This window comes from Balaenoptera physalus (genome assembly GCF_965194825.1).
Source record: "Balaenoptera physalus genome assembly, chromosome: 12".
Lineage (NCBI taxonomy): Eukaryota > Metazoa > Chordata > Mammalia > Artiodactyla > Balaenopteridae > Balaenoptera > Balaenoptera physalus.
Window position 1 is genome coordinate 24,580,812 of NC_138897.1, and position 20,307 is coordinate 24,601,118.

Consider the following 20,307-nt stretch of genomic DNA (forward strand, 5'->3'; position numbering starts at 1 on the left):
TGATCTTTACGGTTCTTCCAGATTTAAATTCTATGATTCTGTTTCCTCTTCAGCTCAAAAATATAACTTCCTCAGGCATCTGTACTTTCACAATGTAGACAGATTTTTCATATATTTATATACCCCCAATAAAAATAATAAAACTAGATCATGTGTGAGTGCTTATTCTATGCCGGGCACTCTTCTCTGTACTCACGTGGATTATCTCCTTTAGTCTTCTCTTCAGCTCTCATCCTGCATCAAGGGGGGAGGCTAGGAGGCTGTAGGTTCAGCAAGCCTAGGGCTCAGGGCCCAGCACAGACCTCGGGTGGTACCCAGTTGGCACAGGCTGAGCCTGGGAGAGGCAGAAACGAGTGGATGAAGTGATCTGGGAAAGGGTCATGGAGGAGGCAGGGCCGGACCCTGAGAGATGGGGCTCTCAGGACGAGCAGGTAGGAGAAGGGGGTGGGTGTTTCAGATAAGAATAACAGTGAGCAAAGGTGGGAATAACAAGTGTGGTGGTTTATGTGACAGTAAAGTGATCAACTTCGTCTAGAGACTGTCCTACAGAGTGAAGTAAGTCAGAAAGAGAAAAACAAACGTCATATAATATCGCTTATATGTGGAATCTAGAAAAGTGGTAGAGATGAACTTATTTGCAAAGCAGAAATAGAGACACAGATGTAGAGAACAAACTTATGGTTACCAAGGGGGGAAGGGGGGGTGGGATGAACTGGGAGATTGGGATTGGCGTATATACACTACTATGTATAAAATAGGTAACTAATGAGAACCTACTGTATAGCACAAGGAGCTCTACTCACTGCTCTGTGGTGACCTAAGTGGGAAGGAAATCTAAAAAAGAGTGGATATATGTATACGTATAACTGATTCGCTTTGCTGCACAGCAGGAACTAACACAGCATTGTAAAGCAACTCTACGCCAATAAAAATTAATTTAAAGAAAAAAGGTATTATCTGAGAGGGGGTGAGTGGGATCAGATTGCAGAGGCCCCGGAAGGCAGACTCAGGGCATTCAGAATTGGCAGGAGGAGATGGGCGACACCATCGTTATGGGGGCTGTGGGAAGAAAGGTGCAGGGGATGCGAAGGAGCAGAGCCTGGGCCCTAAGGCACAAGCATTTGAGCCTCTCTTCTGTTGGGATTGGGAGTGGCTCAGGGTTAGAGAGTGGGGCCCGGGGCTCCTTTTGTTCCCTCCCCACGTGCAGGCGTGTGGTAGTGGCCTTACAACACTTGATATGACCTGATCTTCACCCTGGTACACACAGTGTATTAACACAGAGGTATTCTTATTTAGTCTCATAACAACTCCATGTAATGGGTACATTCTTATCCCTATTTTACTGATGAAGAAAATAGGCTTAAGGAAGTGAAATAACTTTACAAGACCCAGTAATAATAAGTATGGAAAAAATTTAAACAGTTTTCTTAGAACATAGCTACCTTCTACCACACCAGAAGGGAAAGAAGTTTTGCCCATCTTTGTAGGTAAAGGTTAAGTGAGATTGTCTGGGAAAATTACTTTTTTCCTTTCTTTAAATTGAGATATAATTCTTGTACCAAAAGTTCACCCTTTTAAATTGTGTAATTCAGTGGTTTTAGTATATTCACCAAGTTGTACAACTATCGCCCTGCTAAATTCCAGAATATTTTCATCACTCCAAAAAGAAACTCTGTCCCCATCAGCAGGCATTTCACTTTGCCCCTCCCCTCGCCCCTGGCAAACCGTATACTACCTTCTGTCCCCTGGACATTTCCTGTAAATGGAATCACACACTCTGTGGTCTTCTCTGTCCGGCTTCTTTCACTTGGCATGTTTCCAAGGTTCACGCAGGTTGTAGCATGTATGAGGACTTCATTCCTTTATATTTTTTTTTGAGTAATATTGCACTGCGTGTATTCACCGTATTCTGCTCGTCTGTTCATCAGTTGATGGGCATTTGGGTTGTTCCTGCTTTGTGGGCATTAGGAATAGTGCTGTACGTGTGTAACGCTATTAGGAATAATGTGGACATGTGTTCCCAGTTCTCGCAGGCGTGTATTGGAAAGCTACTTGGAAAGAGTGTAAGCAGCATAAAGTCCAGGAACTCTTGTTCTCTGTCTCCTTCCTGTGTTTGTTTCTAGTTCCCCCTGGTGGCTGACTTGTTCCATGATGGCAAAGACTCTGCTCCTGCTGCCGCCACATCTTCAAAGATCAGCGTTCGCTCTGCCAGACCCCCCCTGAAAGCCTCCAACAAGGAGCACAAGAAAACCGTGGGCCACCAGGTCAGCCCCAGGCCTCACGGCGGGAGCTGGGGGCCCTGGCACGTGTAGCGGGGCTGCCTCTCTGGAGACGAAGGATGTAGGTGCAGAGTCAGAGGGAGGCCAGAGTGGCCTCGGCATCTGCATCCCCAGCACCCAGCCTGGTCTTTCTGTGCCCTTTGAAGAAGGAAGCTGCGAAACCTTCTCTTGAGGGAACTGGCAGGAGAGAGAAAGAGGATGACTTCAGCCCCACACGATGCGTCTAATCCCTGTGGGGATTGTAGATGTTGCCGGACCACAGACACCTGTGGGCGAGGCCAGAGGTCTAGAGGTGCAGTTGTTGAGGGAGGGGTCAATAGCCTGGGGACCCAGAAACTGAGAAACAGCTCCTGCTGTGGGTTTGCTGTGGAATTTTATGTCCGGTGTGTCTCCCAAGAGAAGAGAGTGTCTGCTGAGCCCCTGGCAACCACTGACCTTAATACTTCGATGGATTCCTGGCTCTGAGCATTTCCTATAAGGCAGTAATTCCCGGGATGCCCGGGCACCACGTGTCAGGGCTCCAGGGCCTCACCTTTAGGACTCATGGGCCTCCATTCACAGCGATGGTCCCTTTCACGCTCTTAGCGCTTGCTCACCTTATCTCATCTGATCAGGGCACTGAGTGAGACGCACCCGGGCGGTCTCTCCCCACGTGCTTTCAGGAGCCCCGGTGCCGGGGACGTGGGAGGGCCTTGGTTTTGGTCATGCAGCCAGGCAGCTGTCAAAGCTGGAGTCTGACACCAGGTCCCTGGGTGTCCCCCTGTCCTGGATTAAACAGTAATGATCTAAACAATAAGAGTATTGACGGATACTACCACCAGTCTGTGTGTGCTCCTTTTTGTTCATTATTCAGCCACAGAGCTGAAGACAAATAAATCACCAGTCACTGATCTTTGTCTCCCCAGTTCCGCACCTCCCTGCAACTGCTCATGGAGACCCTGAACACCACAACGCCGCACTACGTCCGCTGTATCAAGCCCAATGACGAGAAGCTCCCCTTCTGGTGAGTGCCAGCCTCTTCGTGTGGCCTTAGAAGTTCAGGTGCAGCGGGGGCAGGCACAGCCTCTCAGAGGTCTGTGATCTTCAGCAGGATGAGTAGCTGATCCTGCACTCCCCAGATGGTTTATATGCCAAATACAGGTTGCACCTGTCTGCCGTCCGCAGGATTCAGGGGGATGAGAAGATCCAGTTCCCCGATCCCCTGTTGCTTTCAGTGGTGTTGAATGTGCCCACGAATCCGAGAACCACTTAGAAGTGTGCCGTTAAATGCAGACATAGTGCGTCTCACAGTGACTGCTCAGTTCAGAGACAGGAGCATGTCCGGAGTGGTCAGGGAAGGCTTCTTGATTGAGGAAACATAACCTCAAGCAGTGTGTCGATGCAGATGGTCCCATTTCTCACACCCCCTCTCCTGCTGGACTTCCGGAGTTACCCACACTTGCTCACCTTCCCCTCACTCTAACCTAAATTCTGCCACTACTCCTACCTTAAAAATTTTCTTCCATTTCTGTCACCACTCACATGGTTGACCTCACCCAAATCTGGGTAGCAGTGACTCTTCAGTATCTTTGTCATTTCTGGGTTGTGCCAGATTCCAGCCAGCCTTTCTGCAGGCCTGCTGCAGCTGCATTGGCCTCCTCACATTCAACGTGTCTGACACCAGACTCATCCTTTCCCCCTTGAATGTTTCCTCTTTATTTGGTCTCTGTTGTAGTAAATGGCATAATGATTTCCTGACATCTCATCCACCCACCAAACTTCGTTCTTCCAAACCAGAAACCTGAGGTCTCTCTGGACCGGTGCTGTCCAGTAGAACTTTCTGTGATGATGGAACTCTTCTATAATCTGCCTTGACCAACATGGTAGCTGCTAGTCACATGTGACCATTGAGTTCTTGCAATGTGGCTGGTGTGACTGAGAAAGTGAATTCCTAATTTCATTTTAATTACTTACAGGTGGCTAGTGGCTACCACATTGGACAGCATGACCCTTGATTCTTCCCTCTCCCTTACTCCCCAGGATCCAGTCGTTGTCAAAGTCCCATGGAGTCTACTTGAAAATTTCTCACACTGGTCTCCCTCGTCTCTCCCTTCCACTTTGGCCTTGTTTCAGACTCTCTTCATTTCTTGCCTGGAATACTGCCCTGCGCCTTTAGAATGGTCTCTCACTCACCTCTGCAGCCTCTTCTTCTGTTACCCTGAGCCTCCACATGTGCTATTCCCTCTGGCCGGAGAAGGGATATTTTAAAATTTTTCAAGCACTTTCTTCCCATCTTTCTGATTTCCTTTTTGGTCCTGGCATAATTTCTTTCTGTGAAATAATTTATTTTGTCAACTCTGACTCTCAGAATGAATATCTGAACTGCCTTCTGCAATTTGTATCAGTTAACAAAGCTTGACTTCCACTCACAGGAGCCTTGTGCTGAAAAAGGTTAGGAAGACAGCGTCAAATCAGCCTTCTTTGAAGCGTGCTGACCGTTCATTCTTCTCCCTTCCTCCAAGTTTCCGAGACACGCTTAGGAATTCCCCCTGTGTGGCATCTGTTTACCAGCTGCCTCCAGAAGAAAAGAGGCTGTTAGAAACACAGCATGTGTGAAAGACTTAGATTATGTGTGAAGGGCAGGAGCCGCGTGCTGGGCCCGGGAGAGGAGAGTCCAGGGCTGGCACCAGCTCTGCCCCCCAGCCAGCGCGACCTTGGGCAGTTCATTTGTCAGACCGGACGCCCGCCACGTGCCGAGTTCTCATGCTGGGTCCCCCTCCCAAGTGAGAGAAGACACTGGGGACTTTCAAAGGGACTTTCTAGTCCTAATATCCCATTTTTCTAAGACCCTCCTTTTCCTTCAGGACCAAAATCTTCCTCCCAATAAAGAAAATGGGGGGAATACAGAACCAAGTCAGAAAGCCTGGATTCTCTGCTACCGGTTATTTAGCTATTCCCAAACTAGTCCTTTACCCTCTTAGTCTCATTTCCTCATCTGTTCATGGTGGTTAAAGAAATAATTATCCTGATGGAAGAATTCAAGGAGATAATGGGGATTATTTGTGACAAGTATAAAAATGTATGCCATTAAAATATATGATGTTGTTGACATTCTGGAAGGAAAGTGCTATATCCCTCCTCCCATCCCCTAAAACCAGGCTTTCTCAACCTCAGCACTCTTGGCATGTTGGCCCAGGGAATTCTTTGCTGTGGGGCGTCCTGTGCGCTGGAAGAAGCTTAGCAGCATCCCTGGCCTCTACCCACAAGATGGGAGCATCCCTACTGTTGTGACAACTAAAAATGTTTTAAAGCATCACCACATGTTCCTTGGAGGGCAAAACTGCCCCCAGTGGAGAGCCTCTGTCCTGCACTGAATGCTTTGTTAGCATCTCTTTTATAAAAGTCTTTCTCTCTACCTCTTCCTGTATTCAAAAACCATCTGTCCTGAGCACTGGGCTAGGACAGGTGGAATGACAATGAATAAGACGTAGCCTTCATCCTTAAGGAGTTGCCAGCCACAGATAACTGTTGACCACATGGAAGGAGAGACTGTCAGTGGGTCTGTAGAAGCCGCAGCAGCATAGAGACGAGAGGGCATGAAGTGTCCAGGAAGGAGGTGGCCTAGGGTGTGTGTGATCATCTGGGGTGGCTCGTCGGAGGAACTGGCCAGGTTTCCTGAAGGCCAGCCCACTGATCTTAGAAGCGGGCGGTCCTGAGCACCTCGGAGTCCTGCGTGTTGCATGCACAGCACCTCAGAGCCCCAGGCAGCCTGTGCGGAAATCAATCAGGCGGCGCCATGGGAGGAGGTCTCACTCTGCATCCAGCAAGCTTCCGGCTCTGCTGAACCTGCACAGTTTATTGAGAGAGGAGAGTATAACCCTGCATTTCAGCAGTTGGACCCTTACATATCTTTGGTAATTTTTCAGTCCAGACTTAGGTGTTGCTTGTCTGCACTGTGGCCCTCCCAAATATAATAGGTGGAAGGGCTGGTCTTCACTCCCAGTTACTGGTAACTAGTGCAGGGAGGCAGACTGAGAGAGTTTAACAGTGAGTTTTCTTTACTACCACGGAGATAAGATTAAGGTACAGAAGGCTGGCAGGCTTTACATGTCCCCTGGGGGTGTGTGGACAGGGGAGGGTCATGGCAGTATCTTCTTGGTATACTATCTTCTCGGTTTTTTTCTAACATCTTCCTCTCTTTTACATCACTCGATCATTACAACAAACCAGTAGATTAGAGTTGGGCAGATATTCTCAGCTCTCATTGAATGAGTGAGGAAGACGAGGTCCAGAGAGAGTGTTTTGCCCAAGGTGACATTAGCTGTTGGTGGCAGAGGTAAGGCCAGTCCAAGTTCCCGACTTCAGCCTTGCTCGTTTCCCCCACCACGGGGAAGAGGATGTGTGTAGAAGGAAGGGATTTTGCTGAGGTCATCAAGAAGCAGGGAAGAATGTTAAAGCTGAGTTCAAAAATTATTTGCCACATACCTTCCTTGGGACCAACTCGGTGTGTGGACCCCAAGAGAAGATGTTTCCTCCAAAGAGCTTCCACAGCACTGCATGGGAGCAGGGGTCATGTTCCCAAGCCGCTCCCCAGCCATCAGACAGGACCTGGTCCAGAGCTGGCATGCCCAGTTTTCACAGACGTGATACAAGGGTCCAGAGCAGGAGGAGATGGGGGTGCTGAGGAAGAGTAATAGTCCTTTTAAGGAGGGAAGGGCCTCTTAGTGATAGCTCATTTTTCCACCCAGGAAGCAGCAGGAGGTCCTGGAGGAAGTAGGGGCCCCAGCTAGACCCACAGCTCACAAAGGACTAGAGGTCACAGGTGCTCGCCAAGCATGCTGCCCGTCCCCACCATGTGCAGCACGTTGAACTTGACCCTGTAGTTGTGCCAAGCAAAGGGAAGAAGCCGATGGCCAGTCGAGATCCCGGCTGCAGGGTGCCTCGAGGGAGAGGCTGCTGTGTGCAGAAAACCTTTCCCAAGGACAAGCACATACATGTTGCGTTCCTAACTCAGGGCCCAGCTGACCACTTGAGAGGCGAGAGGAGCAGAACCTGTAAACAGCAGAGCCTGCCTCCCAAAGGCCGCCTTGGATCTCTCGAGGTCACAGGCAGCCTTTATGTCCCTCGGACATAGAACTTCTTATGAAACTGATCACCACCACCAGTATGAAGGTCCTCCTCGGATCCCAGAACTGAGCCGAATCCTGGGGCGGCCTCAGCAAAATTGCAAAGGGGGTGGCATAGTAAGAGGTTCAGCCTGCGGTCTAGTCTTGGCACGAGTGTTTCCTTTCGTCCTGTAAGACCCTTCCACTAAGGAGCTTTTGCTCTGCCTAAAAAAGATGAAATTAACTCCTCTGAAGTAACTGTTGGTATTCAGGACTCTGCAGAATTCAGCGCTTAGTTGTGCCTTACACGCTCAAAGTGCCCTGTTCACCCTGGGGCTGGAGTCATCAGGAAGACTTTATGGACAAGCTGGGTGTCCAAAGAATGTAGGACTTGGGCAGGCAGGGGGAGGCGGGAGGAAGTCAGAGTGAGCCCAGGCCTGGAGGAGGACGAGGGCATCTCCTGGGACGCCGAGCCCTGCACATTGGAACCAAGAGAGTGCCCGGGGAAGGTCAGCTCGCGGTCTTCAGTCACTTGGAAAATGCCTGCTGTTTCCCCACTACCAAGTGTCCGCTGAGCCCAGGCCACTGCAGGGCACCATCTGCCTCAGTGGACTCCTGGGCCCCTGACCCACGTGCAACTCAGCGTAAGAGAGCAACGTGACCAGGGGCCGAGCAGGTCGTAGAGATGGGAGGACAGAGAGGGTGTGTCCCATGGAGAGATGTGAATCGAGGGCGGTCGACCCCAGGCCAGGTCCTTCCTGCAGAATTCCAGAATCCTGAATGGGTCCAGCTGCTGGGAAAAGAGCACCTGGGGCTGTCCGGGAGCGTGGCAGACAAATGTGAGAGGTTGCCTCCTGAGCCCTCTTGGGTCCTAGAAGTAAAGAAGCTGCCATCTGCATTTACCCAACAGGGCAAGTAGGCTGCCCGACTGCCCGGCCAGGTGTGCGCTGAAGCCAGTACAATCCCCAGGATCCGGGACTGAGTCTGGAGGGCCTCACCCCTCCCCTCCCTCCTCCCAGAGTGCAAGGAGCAAGAGGCCCTTGGCTTGTAGCCAAGCTTCAGAACAGCCAGAAAGAAATGGAAACACTTATTCCTCATCCCAAATATAAATGATTAATTCTAGTTCAGCTTAATTCTTTCTCCACGAAGACTCCCTGATTACCCCAGCCAACCTCAACATCTTTCCCTCCAGTTTCTTTCAGCATTTTTACCACCTTTATCACATACTGCCTTGTGGTTTACTTCTTCTATACACTTCTCTCCTCTTCAAGTGTGGATGCTCTTAGAAAATCCAGACCATGTCTGACTTTTTATTCCAGTGTCCTACTCAGTATATGTGTAGGACATACACGTATACCCAGACATACACATACACATACCCAGAATAAAAACTGGGTTTTCAGTGCTAAACGTAGCATTTTAGGGTGGGTGAGTTGTTCAAGTCATGGCTCATATCTCTAAAGACAGGAAGATAAAGTTCTTCATCTATATGATTCTTAACTGGGCAGCTATCATGATAGTAGCTAACAACACGTGTTGCCCTTATGTTCTGCCAGGCGCTGTTCTCACTGCTCTCATGGGCCATTACATTTCATCTTCACACTAACCCTCTAAAAGGGATACTTCTATGATCCCCACTTGACAGATGAAGATACTGCCTTGCAAGGTTATGTTACTTGTCCCAAATCACACATGCAGCTATAAGTGATCACGTCATGATTCAAACCCAGGTCTGCCTGGCCTGAGACTCCCCCTTTTAACTCCGGAGCCAAATAATGCTTGTGGTGCCGAGTGTATATGATTTGGCCATTGAATTAAGACAGGTGCCCCTGTGTATGGAAATAAAGAGGGAAGGCTCTGCAGAGGAAGCAGGAATGAGCCTTGGTGGGTGGACAGAATGCAGGGGGCAGAGAAGAGGAGTTTGCCAGGTGAGAATAAGCATGTGCACAGAACTGAGGTGCTGACATGGCTCGTGTGCTGCCAGTCAGTGTCTTTTAGTCTGTGCTTGGCCCCTGACCTTGAGCTCCAGGGTGCCTGTGCAGGAGGGGGTGGTCTCTCCCTCTCCCCTGTTCCATTACTTTGCCGTTGGGACACTCACTGCTTGTCTTGTGTTTTGCAGCTTTGACCCGAAGAGAGCAGTGCAGCAGCTCCGAGCGTGCGGGGTGTTGGAGACCATTCGGATCAGCGCAGCTGGCTACCCGTCCAGGTACCGCGCCCCCTGGAGCCTGGCTCCCCAGGGAACCCTCTTACGTGCTGTCCCCCAAGACAGAGCCTCCAGAAACGTTCCCCAGCACTGAGGGCTCAAGCAGGGCGCTGACAGACAGAAGAATTTCAGTGTGGGCTGAGAGATACGGGTGTCAACGGTAGCATCCTCCTGGACAGCTTGTCAGATTTCACCATGGCATTGGTCTGGGTGTCGAGCTGGCTGGAGTTGCCAAGGGGATTTCTCCTGTGCCCAACTCTTACCTTGTCCTCTTTACCTTTTGTTTGTTTGTTCTTTTTTTTTTTTTTAATTTATTTTATTTATTTATTTATTTTTGGGCTGTGTTGGGTCTTCGTTTCTGTGCGAGGGCTTTCTCTAGTTGCGGCAAGCGGGGGCCACTCTTCATCGCGGTGCGCGGGCCTCTCACTGTCGCGGCCTCTCTTGTTGCGGAGCACAGGCTCCAGACGCGCAGGCTCAGTAGTTGTGGCTCACGGGCCCAGTTGCTCCGCGGCATGTGGGATCTTCCCAGACCAGGGATCGAACCCGTGTCCCCTGCATTGGCAGGCAGATTCTCAACCACTGCGCCACCAGGGAAGCCCCCTGTTTGTTCTTTATTGTGGTAAAATACACTAACATTTACCATCTTAATCATTTTTAAGTGTACAGTTCAGTGGTATTAAGTCCATTTATATTTGTACAACCATCACCACTATTCATCCACAGAACTCTTTCATCTTGCAAAACTGAAACTGTACCCATTAAGTACTACTCACCATTCCCTCCATTGGCAGGCAGCATTCTACTTTCTGTCTCTATGATTTTGATGACTCTACACCGATGATTCATGGAAGTGGACTCATGCAGTGTTTGTCTTTTAGTGCCTGGCTTATTTCACTTCTCGTAATGTCTTTAAAATTCATCCATGTTGTAGCATGTGTCAGAACTTCCTTTTCTAAGGCTGAATAATATTCCCTTAAATGTAGAGACCACATTTTGTTTATTCATCTGTCAATGGACCCCTTCACCTTTTAATATAGAATCAAATATATGATGGAAAATGTCATTTCTTTGAGTTAAAAGACTGCTATCATGATCTAATTTGCATTGTGGATAGGCCATTGAGCCACCCCAGTGTCTGTTGAGGCTGTGCCAAGACCGTGGATCCCCTCTGCTGGACACTGGACTGAAATAGGGGTCGGGTACAGATAGCGACCAACTAGCGTCCGTGAAATCACGTAAGCCAAACACCTTCTGCCAGGAACTGGAGCTGAACAGAGCACTGTAGCAACCCAGAGCCTGTGGTATTTTCCACAGGGACCCACCTGTCTGAAGAAGGTCCTCTAAGCGTCAGGAGGAGGAAGGGGCCAGAAATGGGGAGGAAGAGAGGCAACCCAGCCCCCCTCCTGCCATCTCCACCTGGCACTTTCCCACTGCAGCTGAGGAAGCATTCACATGCAGTGGTCAGTTACCCAGAAACAACTTAACCATCAGCGGCTCCCAGATGTTAGGCCTGGGAAGGAAGTTGCCGATGGAATTAGGAATCTGCATTTGACCTGGAAAGTGCAAAGAACTGTCACTAATCTGCAACATCCACGCGGCTTCTCAAAACCCAGCAGGTTCCAGCGTTGCTCAGAATGATCTGCTCCAGCTGGGGGTGGAAGGCTGCTATTCCTGTCTTTCAACCACATCTCTCTTCTTAGAAAACAGACAAGGGGCGTCCTGGGGCTCCATCTCATTTTTGGACCTTGGGGTCTGAACACAACTGGCCTACAGCTCCACGATTAATGAGGTGGGCCACGCTTGCCCTTCTTAGGTGAAGGCTCCATGCTCCTCCTTCCTGCCCTGCAGCATCCGCATCAGCCTTGTGACTGAGCGGAAGGGGCTCAGGCCGCGGGCACAGTGGTTCAATTTTGAGTTCAAGTATTGTATCCTGGCTGATTGGATGGCCTTTCAGTGATGCTCCAAGCACAGGGTTCAGGCCAGGCATAGTTTGTCCCACTTGAGAACTTGACAAGGACACTAGGGAGCTGTCGAGCCACTGGTTTTCAAACCGTGTTCTACTGGCAGCCAGGCCCACTCCTGCTCCTGGCTCTTCTCTCCGCTGGGCTCCCAGAAAGGTTTCTTTAATCCCCCTTCTTTAGTCCAGTGTCTCTCAAAACTGCATCGCAACCCGCTACTGGGTCAGGAAAGCAATTTAATGGGCTGCGGCCAACATCTTGTTTGTTTAATGAAGTAACTTCACATGGAAAACAGAAGGTGGCAGTTTGTGGTAGAAAGTGTGTTGTGGCCTGAGCTCACTTTAGCTGTACATATAGGTGTGGGTGCTTGCTGATTTAAGATGCACCTTCACCAAGGAGGCCCCGAGAAGGAAGTGAGCCGCCCTGGGTCACCAGCTGGTTGTGCTCGGGCTGGGCTAGAGTCACCCTGCCCTGCTCTGCCGGGTGGTGGTTGGCAAACGTCTTAACTGCTTACGTCAGTGAAGCGTTTCTTCACTGTTCTTCCAAACAGACGTCTTGGAGGCGTGAGGGGGCAGGTGGGGTCCTGTGGGCTGGGCCCAGGCTGGAGGCCTGGTGTGGAGCTGCTCCCTGCCCTCTCCAGCTTGTAAGTAAAAGACCAGACTGCAGAAGCATGGCCTGGACTGGAGCCATCAGAAGCTGGTGGTTGGACCTCGGGCTTCGGAGTCAGGCCTAGATTTCAGTGTCAGCTCCCAGACTGCTAGGCTGGGTGACCACAGGCGAGTAAATGAATCTCTCTGAGCCTGGGTTCCCTCATCATTTAGTAGAATGATCAGACCTACTTCATAGACTGTTGTGATAAATGAGGTAATGCATCTGAAGTCCTCAGCACAGTGCCAGGCACATAAGCATTTAATAACATATTTATTCCTCATCCAGATGTGAGCGAGAAGCTGCATCCTTATGGGGTAATTATCTGGGTAGGACATGTCTATATCAGACATTTCTAGCTTTGTTTTTGTGAGATCGTGATGTGCCTGGTCGCCTCAAAAGAGCATTCCGGAGTTCTCAAAACTCTCCAAGCAATTGAAAAGGTCATTCTAAGAATTGTCTAAAGTACGTCAAAACAGAGTAGAGCTGAGATGTCCCGTGTTAAACTGTTGAGGGTCCCTGTGCAGGAAACTTAGGGATCACGGGTCCTCACAGCATACCTGTGCTGTACAGTGCAGAGGTCTGGAGGTAAGCAGAGAAACCCAGGCGCTCATCTTTGTGTGTAACATATAATGGGTGCTAACGGTGGGCCTGTCCAGTGGGAGGCGTGAACATTGGGACCCTGTGAAAATGAGATGTTCTAAGGTAGATGGAAGCTTGGGGACCCGTCTCAGTATACAAGGAGCCACCTGTTTCACCAAGAACTTTCTAACAGAATGAATTGTTTAATAGTAGGACAAATGACTTGCAGAGGGCATGACCCTCTTTTCTTTTTTAAATGAGGTGCGTTTTAATTTATTTATTTATTCATTTTTGGCTGTGTTGGGTCTTCGTTTCTGTGCGAGGGCTTTCTCCAGTTGTGGCAAGCGGGGGCCACTCTTCATCGCGGTGTGTGGGCCTCTCACTATCGCGGCCTCTCCCGTTGCGGAGCACAGCCTCCAGACACGCAGGCTCAGTCGTTGTGGCTCACGGGCCTAGTTGCTCCGCGGCATGTGGGATCTTCCCAGACCAGGTCTCGAACCCCTGTCCCCCGCATTAGCAGGCAGATTCTCAACCACTGCGCCACCAGGGAAGCCCATGACCCTCTTTTCTTGGAGAACGTCAAGGAAAGGCTAGAAGTCTTGAGTCTGACATGCTTAACTGTAGACCATGCTTCAGGCAGAGACCCCTGCCCATCTCTGTCACCTCTGATTCACCCATGGAGCTTCCTCGCAGCCTCACTGTGAAATCAATCGGAGTGACAGCGTGTGCCACCCACTGGTTTTGCCGTCACAGTACAAAATCATCTGTTTAGGAGGTGGAAGAGGAAGGGGAGAGCGTTTTACTCCTGTGGTCTCCCATGAGTTTTTGTAGCATGAGAGGGTTTTCTTGCCTTCATGGTATCCCTTTCTCCTGTTAATCTGTCCTTCCACAGCATGTCTCACCCCGTATCGAGCATCTAGCTCCATGCCGATTGCTCTGAGGGAATTAAGGATGTAAGGCATGGCCTCTGGCCACCAGGAGCTCACAGTCTAGGAGGAGTGAGTGCTACACGCCTAAAGCAGTTACAGAACAACTAACTGTTGTAGGTGCAAGTTTAGGAGGAAACGTGGCTTCATGGAGGAGGTAAGACGTGAGCTGGGCCTTGAAGGGTGAGGAGGATTCGGATTGATGCGGAGGCAGCGGGAGTTTACTGCCAGTCAGGGTGCAGCGTGAGGTCCAGGTCTGGAAGGGATGGTGGGTTGCTCTTCCTGTCCAGTGATGGGGGAGATCAGCTCAGTGCCTGTTCCCCCAGCTCAGTCCTCCAGTCTTAGCGTGCCAGGGCTGCTTTTTGCCTCATCCAGACAACCCCTCCCTTGGCAGCCAAGAGAATGCATTCCCTCCAAGTCTTTCGATTCATATGGAGAACCACTTCTCCTGCTGTTCATTCCACCTGGCTGCAGGCAGAGTTGCCAGTGAAGTGGAGATGCCCACAGACTTGCTGGCCTCTTATGGGGCAGCTGATGGGTGTCTTTCCCTTCCTCCCTAATTGTTTCAGACTTCTTCCCAGCAGATAATTACAAGGGCATCTGTACCTTTTGCTTTTGTAATTGCAAAACACAGTTGGATGTTGGAAAGGTATTGTAGGGAAGGAAAGAAAGCCTGGTATTTTCTGGTATCACAGAAAATGTAACTTAATGCTGTGATTTAAATGTTTGGGATTAGATCCAGAACACTGCCTTCCATATCCTCCTCCTATTTGCTATCTTAGCAGATTTTGCTGAAGGGTCAAAGAGAGGATTTCCTCCCCAAACTGCCATTTGAAATACTAACTTTTGGAAAGAGGCACCATAGTGTTGTGACACTTTTGTTAGTGTTGAGACGGAGTTGAATCATCCGTATTATTTCAGTTGGATCCTAACTTCTCCCCACCGCCAAGTCACAGCACCTCGGGTGGCATTTAGTTGGAAGGTGAGTGGTGAGGGGTAAGGGCTGCGGGGCAAACCACCACAGCTGTAGTCTCTGACTCTGCACATGGCCTGACTTTCGGTACCTGCCAGCCTTGGTAACCCCGTGGAGTGACCTCGCTGGTTAAAAACAAAATGCTACCTAACTGCTTCATCCAGAAGCCTGGTGTGTCTCTGCCGTGTCTGGGGGTGAAGTGAGTGAGGTTTAACGGATACTGTGTGCCTGTCAAGGTGTTTGCCATTGAAGGAAACACACAGGTGTCACGTGTGCTCCCTCAGTGTAGAGGTGAGCAGTCATTGTGTTGACCTGACTTGAGGAGACCTTCGTGGGACCAGAGGGTCATCACAAAAAGACTTCAGCTTCCTTGGCTGAAGTGCAGCCAAGTGCAGCCAAGTGATTTCACGTGAATGAGCTCGTCAGGCAGCCATAGCTTTGCACAGCTGTCTCCAAAGGAAACTTGAATGGCTTCTTTGATTAGGGGGGTTACAATTTATAACATTTTCCTACATATCTCCTACTTCTCTGGCCACGGGGCAGGTATCACTTTACAGGGAAGAAAATGGCAAAGGGAAAGGGAACGCATGGTCCAGGGTGGCAGGGACTTGTGATGAAATGTCCAGAGGGCTCTTCCCCAAGGAGCCGGAGCCAAAAGCAGCCCTTTTCAGCTGGGATCTCAGGCCAGGTTCCTGCATCCAGCCTACCGACGCCCTGGGTGTGGAACTCTTAGCCCTGTTCTGAAATTAATAGATGCCAGTGCCCGCACAGTCCACCAAGCCAGAGAGGAATGAATGCAGAGTTGCTGGCCAGCAGCCGCCTCTGGTGCTCCCTCACCCCGGTCTCAGGCTTCAGTATACCTGTCTGTTTTTATCCCTCTAAGAATTATGGCCTTCTGTGAGTCTGATTCAAAATGAAAATGTATCATTCAATTTGAAATGCGACAGTGGCTAAGAAAAATGTCCATGATAACATCCATAAAGCACCGTGATAAATGCGCTGTCCAGGAAGACAAGCTCGTCCCCCAGCACCTGGCTCCCAGCCCCCCGGGAGGTGTCTTACGCCTGCGCAGTCACCTGTCTCCCTCCTCGGGGGGCTTCAGAGCAGCTTTGTGTCCTGGAGGAATTGTGAAGCAAATTCCACTTAAGCAAAACAAGCGTGTGTGTGTGGGGGCGGGGGCGGGGGGGAAGAGGGGAGCTGCTTGAATATGCAGTATTTATATCCTAGGAAAAAAACTCACCATAACTCTTCACTCTACCTCATAGTCACATCAGAAAAACTCATTGGTGCTTTCCGAAGAGACTTCCACTCCTTCCTCAGCTTCACCCCCCTGCCCCATAGGGACTAAATAGCATAGGATTGGAGAACTGGATGGAGGCTTGAGAAATTGCTTGGTTCACCTTCCTATTTAATCATGATTAAACAAACAGACACATAGTTACTCGCCTTGCTTTTAAAAATCCTGCCAAGAAAGAAGAATGTAGAACTTATTTTGGAGCAAAATAATTTTTTATCTCAGCTCTTCCTGCCCGTAGTTGTGGCCCTTTCTCCCCTGAGCTCTGTGCTCATTTCCGGGGACCAGGGTCTGACCCAGGGTTCTTGACCACGGCTGCACATCACTGTCATGTGGAAGCGTTCCCAGAAGCCAGGAGCTGCCTCAGACTCAGAATCTGCCTTCGACAAGATTTCCCAGGTGATTTTTAGTTGCATCCTGCCCTACAGCTGTCGCCCAGAGGCAAGTGTTGGCCCCTGGTAAACCGCAGCCACTTGACTGTCTGAGGGCAGTGCCGGGACTGCCTAGATTTGCCTCTGTCCTCACCTAGCGTCTCGGCTCCAGCATGGAGCCAGTGGGGAAGGCCTGTGTCTCCCTTCCCCCGCAGTAGGGCTTAGCGACCTTCAGACCCGTGGCCGCCTTGGGGTCTCAGCCTGTGTTCCCCTGAGAGACCCAGGACGTACGTGCGGGATAAAGGGAGAGGCAAATACGGGGTGTCCGTGGCGGGGTGAGCGCCCTGTCACCTTTGCACTGGGAACCCATGCATGAGTATCATCTTTCTATAAATTTGCCTATTCCGGATATTCCGGATATTTCATATAAATGGAATCACACATGTGATCAACATGTGGCCTTTTATGTCAGGTTTCTTACACTTTGGATAATATTTTCAAGGTTCATCCATGTTGTAGCATGCATCAGAACGTTATTCCTTTATAATGTTTAACACTATTTTATTATAAGAATACACCACATTTTATTTTACCCATTCATCAGTTGATGGGCATTTGGATTTTTTTTAAAATTTTTTAACATCTTTGTTAGAGTATAATTGCTTTACAATGGTGTGTCAGTTTCTGCTTTATAACAAAGTGCATCAGTTATACATATACATATGTCCCCATATCTCTTCCCTCTTGCATTTCCCTCCCTCCCACCCTTCCTATCCCACCCCTCTAGGTGGTCACAAAGCACTGAGCTGATCTCCCTGTGCTATGTGGCTGCTTCCCATAGCTATCTATGTTATGTTTGTAGTGTATATATGTCCATGCCACTCTCTCACTTTGTCCCAGCTTACCCTTCCCCCTCCCCGTATCCTCAAGTCCATTCTCTAGTAGGTCTGCATCTTTATTCCCGTCTTGCCCCTAGGTTCTTCTGACCATTTTCTTTTTTTTCTCTTTCTGACTTACTTCACTCTGTATGACAGTCTCTAGGTCCATCCACCTCACTACAAATAACTGTTTTGTTCGTTTTTATGGCTGAGTAATATTCCATTGTATATATGTGCCACATCTTCTTTATCCATTCATCTGTTGCTGGACACTTAGGTTGCTTCCATGTCCTGCCTATTGTAAATAGAGCTGCAATGAACATTTTGGTACATGACTCTTTTTGAATTATGGTTTTCTCAGGGTATATGCCCAGTAGTGGGATTGCTGGGTCATATGGTAGTTCTATTTTTAGTTTTTTAAGGAACCTCCATACGGTTCTCCATAGTGGCTGTATCCATTTACATTCCCACCAACAGTGCAAGAGGGTTCCCTTTTCTCCACACCCTCTCCAACATTTATTGTTTGTAGATTTTTTGATGATGGCCATTCTGACTGGTGTGAGGTGATATCTCATTGTGGTTTTGATTTGCATTTCTCTAATGATTAGTGATGTTGAGCATCCTTTCATGTGTTTGTTGGCAATCTGTATATCTTCTTTGGAGAAATGTCTATTTAGGTCTTCTGCCCACTTTTGGATTGGGTTGTTTGTTTTTTTGATATTGAGCGGCATGAGTTGCTTGTATGTTTTGGAGATTAATCCTTTGTCACTTGCTTAATTTGCAAATATTTTCTCCCATTCTGAGGGTTGTCTTTTTGTCTTGTTTATGGTTTCCTTTGCTGTGCAAAAGCTTTGAAGTTTCATTAGGTCCCATTTGTTTATTTTTGTTTTTATTTCCATTTCTCTAGGAAGTGGGTCAAAAAGGATCTTGCTGTGATTTATGTCATGGAGTGTTCTGCCTATGTTTTCCTCTAAGAGTTTGATGGTGTCTGGCCTTACATTTAGGTCTTTAATCCATTTGGAGTTTATTTTTGTGTTTGGTATTAGGGAGTGTTCTAATTTCATTCTTTTACATGTTGCTGTCCACTTTTCCCAGCACCACGTATTGAAGAGGCTGTCTTTTCTCCACTGTATATTCTTGCCTCCTTTATCAAAGATAAGGTGACCATATGTGCGTGGGTTTATCTCTAGGCTTTCTATCCTGTTCCATTGATCTATATTTCTGTTTTTGTGCCAGTACCATACTGTCTTGATTACTGTAGCTTTATAGTATAGTCTGAAGCCCGGGAGCCTGATTCCTCCAGCTCCGTTTTTCTTTCTCAAGACTGCTTTGGCTATTCGGAGTCTTTTGTGTTTCCATACAAATTGTGAAATTTTTTGTTCTAGTTCTGTGAAAAATGCCAGTGGTAGTTTGATAGGTATTGCATTGAATTTGTAGATTGCTTTGGGTAGTAGAGTCATTTTCACAATGTTGATTCTTCCAATCCAAAAACATGGTATTTCTCCATCTATTTGTATCATCTTTAATTTCTTTTATCAGTGTCTTATAATTTTCTGCATACAGGTCTTTTGTCTCCGTAGGTAGGTTTATTCCTAGATATTTTATTCTTTTTGTTGCAATAGTAAATGGGAGTGTTTTCTTAATTTCACTTTCAGATTTTTCATCATTAGTGTATAGGAATGCAAGAGATTTCTGTGCATTAATTTTGTATCCTGCTACCAAATTCATTGATTAGCTCTAGTAGTTTTCTGGTAGCATCTTTAGGATTCTCTATATATAGTATCATGTCATCTGCAGACAGTGACAGCTTTACTTCTTCTTTTCCAATTTGGATTCCTTTTATTTCTTTTTCTTCTCTGATTGCGGTGGCTAAAACTTCCAAAACTATGTTTAATAGTAGTTGTGAGAGTGGGCAACCTTGTCTTGTTCCTGATCTTAGTGGAAATGGTTTCAGTTTTTCACCATTGAGGACGATGTTGGCTGTGGGTTTTTCATATATGACCTTTATTATATTGAGGAAAGTTCCCTCTATGCCTACTTTCTGGAGGGTTTTTATCATAAATGGGTGTTGAATTTTGTCAAAAGCTTTCTCTGCATCTATTGAGATGATCATATGGTTTTTCTCCTTCAATTTGTTAATATGGTGTATCACGTTGATTGAGTTGCATATATTGAAGAATCCTTGCATTCCTGGGATAAATCCCACTTGATCATAGTGTATGATCCTTTTAATGTGCTTTTGGATTCTGTTTGCTAGTACTTTGTTGAGGATTTTTGCATCTATGTTCATCAGTGATATTGGTCTGTAATTTTCTTTCTTTGTGACATCTTTGTCTGGTTTTGGTATCAGAATGATGGTGGCCTTGTAGAATGAGTTTGAGAGAGTTCCTCCTGCTGCTATATTTTGGAAGAGTTTGAGAAGGATAGATGTTAGCTCTTCTCTAAATGTTTGATAGAATTCGCCTGTGAAGCCATCTGGTCCTGGGCTTTTGTTTGTTGGAAGATTTTTAATCACACTTTCAATTTCAGTGCTTGTGTTTGGTCTGTTCATATTTTCTATTTCTTCGTGGTTTAGTCTTGGAAGGTTGCGCATTTCTAAGAAGTTGTCCATTTCTTCCAGGTTGTCCATTTTATTGGCATATAGCTGCTTGTAGTAATCTCTCATGATCCTTTGTATTTCTGCAGTGTCAGTTCTTACTTCTCCTTTTACATTTCTAATTCTATTGATGTGAGTCTTCTCCTTTTTTTCTTGATAAGTCTGGCTGCTGGTTTATCAATTTTGTTTATCTTCTCAAAGAACCAGCTTTTAGTTTTATTGATTTTTGCTATTGTTTCCTTCATTTCTTTTTCATTTATTTCTGATCTGATCTTTATGATTTCTTTCCTTCTGCTAACTTTGGGGTTTTTTTGTTCTTCTTTCTCTAATTGTTTTAGGTGTAAGGTTAGGTTGTTTATTTGAGATGTTTCTTGTTTCTTAAGGTAGGCTTGTATAGCTATAAACTTCCCTCTTAGAACTGCTTTTGCTGCATCCCATAGGTTTTGGGTTGTTGTGTGTTCATTGTCATTTGTTTCTAGGTATTTTTGATTTCCTCTTTGACTTCTTCAGTGATT

The 20,307-nt window shown here is 47.7% G+C and overlaps 1 protein-coding gene across 6 annotated transcripts in view; it reads left to right on the forward strand.

Annotated features, from left to right (window-relative positions):
* The window catches only part of MYO5B (myosin VB), a 361,242-nt gene that overhangs the window by 269,643 nt on the left and 71,292 nt on the right, over positions 1 to 20,307 (forward strand). For all 6 annotated transcript variants that reach the window (XM_082416526.1, XM_082416523.1, XM_082416524.1 and 3 more), the window contains exons 15-17: positions 2,124 to 2,264; positions 3,185 to 3,282; positions 9,483 to 9,569. In XM_082416526.1, the coding sequence (XP_082272652.1) occupies positions 2,124 to 2,264; positions 3,185 to 3,282; positions 9,483 to 9,569 (326 nt within the window). The remainder of the gene's footprint in view (positions 1 to 2,123; positions 2,265 to 3,184; positions 3,283 to 9,482; positions 9,570 to 20,307) is intronic.